This window comes from Oncorhynchus masou, chromosome 18 (genome assembly GCF_036934945.1).
Source record: "Oncorhynchus masou masou isolate Uvic2021 chromosome 18, UVic_Omas_1.1, whole genome shotgun sequence".
Taxonomy (NCBI): Eukaryota; Metazoa; Chordata; class Actinopteri; order Salmoniformes; family Salmonidae; genus Oncorhynchus; species Oncorhynchus masou.
The window spans coordinates 66,298,935-66,306,635 of NC_088229.1; the positions used below are offsets into that span (position 1 = coordinate 66,298,935).

Sequence of the window (7,701 nt, forward strand, 5' to 3'; positions counted from 1 at the left end):
CGTTCTTTGTATTCCTCTGATTATGGTTGATCCAATAGGCTTGTAACTGGGTAATTACAGACAACAAAACAGTGACCGCCACAGCTGTGCATTACACACACGGCTCCAATTACTCTAGCTGCTATCTTTCAATATCACGACTTCATTGATTCATTTTCTGTACTATGGTGTGGCTGTGTGTGTGTTGCTGTGTACTGAAAGGTAATTTGTCTTTTGTTCCTCCCTGGAGAACTGCTCCAATCTTTACCTTGTGTTCGGGGGAGGGAGAAAGGGAAGGGGGTAGAGTGTGCGGAAAGAAAGAGTGGGGGGAAAGAGGAGAAAAAGGGAGGGGGGGTGGGTGGGTTCTAAAATGTGCTGGGGAATGGGTCAATACTCTCTCTAATAGAGGGATTAATATTTCATGACCATTTGTCTTCAGCGGTCTGATCATACAAGCTCTCCCTCATTTTTATTACCCCCCCCCCCCCCCCCCACACACACTGCTTTTTCTCTGTTTACCTCAGTCTTTCTCCCTCTTCTTGGTGACAGGTAGAGTTACTGACATGCTGTTCTCTTTCTCTGAGAGCAGGAACAATAGAACACACGATAGAGAGCTGTAGTGGGTCGTCGTGACACAATCACAGAGAAAGGGTGAAGGAGGGAGAGACAACGGATTGGATGAGGAGAGACGGGGTAGATGTATTGTACGTGTAGCCTTGTGGAATAAACTTGGCAGCCAAGCCAAGGGAACCTGCAGATGGAGAACCTTAGCAAATAAAATGAGGAAAGAGCCTGACATGTCTCTATGGCTTATAGAGGCAAAGAGGAGCATCCGGCATAACACCACAGCCGGCCACCCCCTCCACAAGAGACGCAGGGCGCCCAAGAGCCAAGTGAACAGCAGCTCAGACTGCACCAGACGAAGGTCTTTCAGAAACACACACTTACTCTAGCAGACCTGTGGTGCAGAAGTCTGTAGGGCTGTCTAAAGCTGTGTGGGGAATAGGTCTGGCACAGCCATTCTAAAGCTGTGTGGGGAATAGGTCTGTCACAGCCATTCTAAAGCTGTGTGGGGAATAGGTCTGTCACAGCCATTCTAAAGCTGTGTGGGAATAGGTCTGTCACAGCCATTCTAAAGCTGTGTTGGGAATAGGTCTGTCACAGCCATTCTAAAGCTGTGTGGGAATAGGTCTGTCACAGCCATTCTAAAGCTGTGTGGGAATAGGTCTGTCACAGCCATTCTAAAGCTGTGTGGGAATAGGTCTGTCACAGCCATTCTAAAGCTGTGTTGGGAATAGGTCTGTCACAGCCATTCTAAAGCTGTGTGGGAATAGGTCTGTCACAGCCATTCTAAAGCTGTGTGGGAATAGGTCTGTCACAGCCATTCTAAAGCTGTGTTGGGAATAGGTCTGTCACAGCCATTCTAAAGCTGTGTGGGGAATAGGTCTGTCACAGCCATTCTAAAGCTGTGTTGGGAATAGGTCTGTCACAGCCATTCTAAAGCTGTGTTGGGAATAGGTCTGTCACAGCCATTCTAAAGCTGTGTTGGGAATAGGTCTGTCACAGCCATTCTAAAGCTGTGTTGGGAATAGGTCTGTCACAGCCATTCTAAAGCTGTGTGGGAATAGGTCTGTCACAGCCATTCTAAAGCTGTGTGGGAATAGGTCTGTCACAGCCATTCTAAAGCTGTGTGGGAAAAGGTCTGTCACAGCCATTCTAAAGCTGTGTTGGGAATAGGTCTGTCACAGCCATTCTAAAGCTGTGTGGGAATAGGTCTGTCACAGCCATTCTAAAGCTGTGTTGGGAATAGGTCTGTCACAGCCATTCTAAAGCTGTGTGGGAATAGGTCTGTCACAGCCATTCTAAAGCTGTGTGGGAATAGGTCTGTCACAGCCATTCTAAAGCTGTGTGGGAATAGGTCTGTCACAGCCATTCTAAAGCTGTGTTGGGAATAGGTCTGTCACAGCCTTTCTAAAGCTGTGTTGGGAATAGGTCTGTCACAGCCATTCTAAAGCTGTGTGGGAATAGGTCTGTCACAGCCATTCTAAAGCTGTGCTGGGAATAGGTCTGTCACAGCCATTCTAAAGCTGTGTTGGGAATAGGTCTGTCACAGCCATTCTAAAGCTGTGTGGGAATAGGTCTGTCACAGCCATTCTAAAGCTGTGTGGGAATAGGTCTGTCACAGCCATTCTAAAGCTGTGTTGGGAATAGGTCTGTCACAGCCAGTCTAAAGAATAGGTCTGTCACAGTGTGGGAATAGGTCTGTCACAGCCATTCTAAAGCTGTGTTGGGAATAGGTCTGTCACAGCCATTCTAAAGCTGTGTTGGGAATAGGTCTGTCACAGCCATTCTAAAGCTGTGTGGGAATAGGTCTGTCACAGCCATTCTAAAGCTGTGTGGGAATAGGTCTGTCACAGCCATTCTAAAGCTGTGTGGGGAATAGGTCTGTCACAGCCATTCTAAAGCTGTGTGGGAATAGGTCTGTCACAGCCATTCTAAAGCTGTGTGGGAATAGGTCTGTCACAGCCATTCTAAAGCTGTGTGGGAATAGGTCTGTCACAGCCATTCTAAAGCTGTGTTGGGAATAGGTCTGTCACAGCCATTCTAAAGCTGTGTTGGGAATAGGTCTGTCACAGCCATTCTAAAGCTGTGTTGGGAATAGGTCTGTCACAGCCATTCTAAAGCTGTGTGGGAATAGGTCTGTCACAGCCATTCTAAAGCTGTGTTGGGAATTGGTCTGTCACAGCCATTCTAAAGCTGTGTGGGAATAGGTCTGTCACAGCCATTCTAAAGCTGTGTTGGGAATAGGTCTGTCACAGCCATTCTAAAGCTGTGTTGAGAATAGGTCTGTCACAGCCATTCTAAAGCTGTGTGGGAATAGGTCTGTCACAGCCATTCTAAAGCTGTGTAAAGCTGGGAATAGGTCTGTCACAGCCATTCTAAAGCTGTGTTGGGAATAGGTCTGTCACAGCCATTCTAAAGCTGTGTGGGAATAGGTCTGTCACAGCCATTCTAAAGCTGTGTGGGAATAGGTCTGTCACAGCCATTCTAAAGCTGTGTGGGAATAGGTCTGTCACAGCCATTCTAAAGCTGTGTGGGAATAGGTCTGTCACAGCCATTCTAAAGCTGTGTTGGGAATAGGTCTGTCACAGCCATTCTAAAGCTGTGTGGGAATAGGTCTGTCACAGCCATTCTAAAGCTGTGATGGTAATAGGTCTGTCACAGCCATTCTAAAGCTGTGTGGGAATAGGTCTGTGACAGCCATTCTAAAGCTGTGTTGGGAATAGGTCTGTCACAGCCATTCTAAAGCTGTGTTGGGAATAGGTCTGTCACAGCCATTCTAAAGCTGTGTGGGAATAGGTCTGTCACAGCCATTCTAAAGCTGTGTGGGAATAGGTCTGTCACAGCCATTCTAAAGCTGTGTGGGAATAGGTCTGTCACAGCCATTCTAAAGCTGTGTGGGAATAGGTCTGTCACAGCCATTCTAAAGCTGTGTTGGGAATAGGTCTGTCACAGCCATTCTAAAGCTGTGTGGGAATAGGTCTGTCACAGCCATTCTAAAGCTGTGTGGGAATAGGTCTGTCACAGCCAATCTAAAGCTGTCGGTCAGAGAGAGAGCCAATGTTGTTCAGTGCATTCGAAAGGTATTCAAACCCCTTAAATTTTTCCACATTTTGTTAAGCCACAGCCTTATTGTAAAATGGATTACATCGTTTTTTTCTCCCCCTCAATCTACACACAATACCCCCATATTGACAAAGCAAAAACAGTTAAGAAATGCTTGCAAATGGTCAAATAAAAACATTTACATAAGTATTCAGAATCTTTACTCAGTACTTTGTTGAAGCACTTTTGGCAGCGATTACAGCCTTGAGTCTTCTTGGGTATGATGCTACAAGCTTGGCACACCTGTATTTGGGGAGTTTCTCCAATTCTTCTCTGCAGATCCTTTCCAGCTCTGTCAGGTTGGATGGGGTTCAGGGTCAATCAAATGTATTTATAAAGCCCTTCTTACATCAGCTGATGTCACAAAGTGCTGTACAGAAAACCAGCCTAAAACCCCAAACAGCAAGCAATGCAGGTGCAGAAGGACGGTGGCTAGGAAAAAAACCCTAGAAATCCCGGAACCTAGGAAGAAACCTAGAGAGGAACCAGGCTATGAGGGGTGGCCAGTCCTCTTCTGGCTGTGCCGGGTGGAGATTATAACATAACATGGGCAAGATGTTCAAATGTTCATAGATGACCAGCAGGGTCAAATAATAATAATCACGGGTCAAGTCCGGGCTCTGGCTGGGCCACTCAAGGACATTCAGAGATTTGTACTGAAGCCACTCCTGCGTTGTCTTGGCTGTGTGCTTAGGGTCGTTGTCCTGTTGGAAGGTGAACCTTCGCCCCAGTCTGAGGTTCTGAGTGCTCCGAAGCAGGTTTTCATCAAGGATCTCTCTGTACTTGGCTCTGTTCATCTTTCCCTCAATCCTAACAAGTCTCCCAGTCCCTACTGCTAAAAAGCATCCCCACAGCATGATGCTGCCACCACCATGCTTCACCGTAGGGATGGTGCCAGGTTTCCTCCAGACATGACACTTGGTATTCAGGTCAAATAATTAAATCTTGTTTCTCATGGTCAGAGTTCTTTAGGTGCCTTTTGGTAAACTCCAAGCGGGCTGTCATGTGCCCTTTACTGAGGAGGGGCTTCCGTCTGGCCACTCTACCATAAAGGCCTGATTGCTGGAGTGATGCAGAGATGGTCTCCCATCTCCAGAGGAACTATGGAGCTCTGTCAGAGTGACCATCGGGTTCTTGGTCACCACCCTGACCAAGACCCTTCCTCCCCGCTTGCTCAATTTGGCCGGGCAGCCAGCTCTAGGAAAAGTCTTGGTAGTACCTAACTTCTTCCATTTAAGAATGATGGAGGCCACTGTGTTCTTGGGGACCTTTCAATTCTGCAGAATTCTTTTGGTACCCTTCCCCAGATCTGTGCCTCGGAGCAGATGAGACACAGTTGGCTGCTTTGGGAGCCATGCCAATAAAGGACAGAGGATCACTGGGTATTTAACTGTTTTTATCACATTTATCAACTTATTTTTATACAAATGTGACAGACAGACATCACACTTTCGCATATAATTACATTCATATTTTTGTTCCTCCTCATTATCAACATAATTGCTCTGTATAGTTTCAGTCCTCGAGCTGTGGATGATGTGATAGGTGTCGGGTTAGTTGATCCCGGGCCAAGCCAGGGGTGTCATCAGTGAGGTGAAACTTTTAGAATATTATAAAGAATCTGAACACTTCTGTAATGTTGGGCCCTTCTGAACAGACCCCTGGTGAACTTGGCTGGGGATATAGGGCTGGACTGGGTTTAGGTTGTTTTCCTGGGTTGTGCAGCGATGTAGAGGGCCACGAGGCAGTAAAGTGCTCCTCCTACTGTCAGGGCCATGGTGGTGCGGTACAACAGTCTGTCAGGGACACCTCTCTTCAGATGGACTGGAACGCCATCTGACGTCTGAGGCAGGGACAGAGAAAGAGGACTGTTAAGCACAAATCACACAGGCAGAGTTTTCTTTTACGTGCGTGAACGAGCTCAGCTGGAAATAGAATACAGGGGAGTGAAAACAGACTTCTGTGAGTGTCAATGGCGTCACGAGCATATAGCGTGTCAAATTAGAAAGAACGTTTATTTTTCCTTGCGTCTATGCTGAGCAATGCTGGTCAAATTAGCCGATGAATTGTCCGAAAATAGACTGTTCGTGCACTGTAACATTGAATTGTGACATGTGTAGTTAAAAAGTGTCTACTTAGTGTTGCTAAGTTTGACTGCCAGTGCCAAAATTATGTATAGGATAGTGCTTATAATAAACGGTGTAACAATGCATGAATGCAACGAAATTCTATACATTTATCAACTGGATTGTATTTCGCAATTACACATCACGTTATCGATGTAATTTATTGTGAAAGTCATTTATTGTCAATAGGCTATCACCATTGTAGCTTAGAGTCAATTCAATTGATGAATGAATTGAATCAGGTCTAGATATTGAGTGGGTCATTTGTAGAAAAGAATTAGAAGATACTATGCTAAAGGTGTAGTTTAAAATATATTGGGCTGTCGGCTAGGGTTTATCAGTAGAAATAGGCTACCTGTATAACAACAACAAAAAACAATGGCAGCATATGAGTGGTGATTTCCATCATAGGCATTTAGCCTAGGTGGGCTATGCTTGAAACTCGAGGAACTCCGATTTCGAGAGAGAATACAACTGTTTATTATGGCTGACTTACGTTATGCAGCGTATGTGAATGAATGCTCGCTACACACAACTTCACATCGTTGATGGACACCGCCCTGTATGATTTGGGCTTCAAATCAAACTTTATTTGTCACATGCGCCGAATACAACAAGTGTAGACTTTACCATGAAATGCTTACTTACAAGCCCTTAACCAACAGTGCAGTTTAAGAAGAGTTAAGACAATATTTATCAAGTAGACTAAAATAAAAACTAATAACAAAAAGTAACACAATTAGAATAACATTAACGAGGGGGCCCCGGACCAAGTCAGTGTGTGGGGGTACAGGCTAATAAACAGCGAGTAGCAGCAGGGTACAAAAGGGAAGGGGGGGCAATGTAAATTGTCCTGTCGCAATTGTATTAATTGTTCAGCAGTATTATGGCTTGGGGGTAGAATCTCTTAAGGAGCCTTTTGGTCCTAGACTTGGTGCTGCGGTGACTCTTGCCGTGTGGTAGCAGAGAAAATGGTCTATAACTTGGGTGACTGGAGTCTCTGACAATTTTATGGGTTTTCCTCAGACACGGCCTATTGTATAGGTCCTGGATGGCAGGAGGCTTGGCACCAGTGATGTACTTGGCCGTTCGCACTACCCTCTGTAGCGCCTTACGGTCAGATGCCATACCAGGCGGTGATGCAACCAGTCAGGATGCTCTCGATGGTGCAGCTGTATAAATCCTTTTGAGGATCTGGGGACCCATGCCAAATCTTTTCAGTCTCCTGAGGGGGAAATGTTTAGAGGATAGAGAAAGGGGGAGTGTGAGAGGAGTGAGTGTGTGTACCTGGAACAGTCTCTGGAAGTATGGCACCTTGTTCACCCCTAGGTATTCCACCATGGCCCCTGACTCTGACACCATCTTGGTGGGTGTAGCAAACGTCATGGTGGGAGGCTCTGCTGGCAAACCAGACCTCAGACCCTGGAACAGAACACACAGTTTTATCTCAACACCAGAACAAGTTAGGGCAACTCCTTGAAGCACCTTTAGACAAGTAAAATACCAGGTGCTTGTCAACTCAGTGAGGACAGGAGGGACGCTGCTAACTAGTTACACAAGCCATTGTCAAGATTTAAAAGTATTAATATTCATATCCCCATTAACACAACGAAAATAAATACATTTTTCACGTTTAGGCTCGGGCCTCTCGGATACGCTGTTCTGTCAACCATCGCAGCACCGTTAGTTAATGAAGGTCACTAACGCCAGGGACCCAGCCTCTCACTGTCCGACTAGGGCACTCCCGGGCTTACCTGCGGACTGTAGGCGGTGGCCGGTGCCGACCCTGTCAACCTCTGGCTGAAACCGCTGAACTTGTAGTATGTCATGATGCCAGATGAAGGACAGGTCAGATGGCGAGTAGTTACTGTTACAAAACACACAGCTTCCCTCGACAAAAACACCCGGCGAAAAGGGTCTTTCCCGAGGC

General features: G+C 46.2%; 1 protein-coding gene across 1 annotated transcript; it reads right to left on the reverse strand.

The window, feature by feature from the left end:
• Positions 1–5,022: 5,022 nt before the first annotated feature.
• LOC135505152 (cytochrome c oxidase subunit 7A-related protein, mitochondrial) lies at positions 5,023–7,701 on the reverse strand. The gene is made up of 3 exons (XM_064924283.1): positions 7,526–7,701; positions 7,059–7,193; positions 5,023–5,488 (listed from the first exon to the last, which is right to left on the reverse strand). The coding sequence occupies exons 1-3, from the start codon at positions 7,598–7,600 to the stop codon at positions 5,345–5,347; spliced, it is 354 nt and encodes a 117-aa protein (XP_064780355.1). The 5' UTR covers positions 7,601–7,701; the 3' UTR covers positions 5,023–5,344.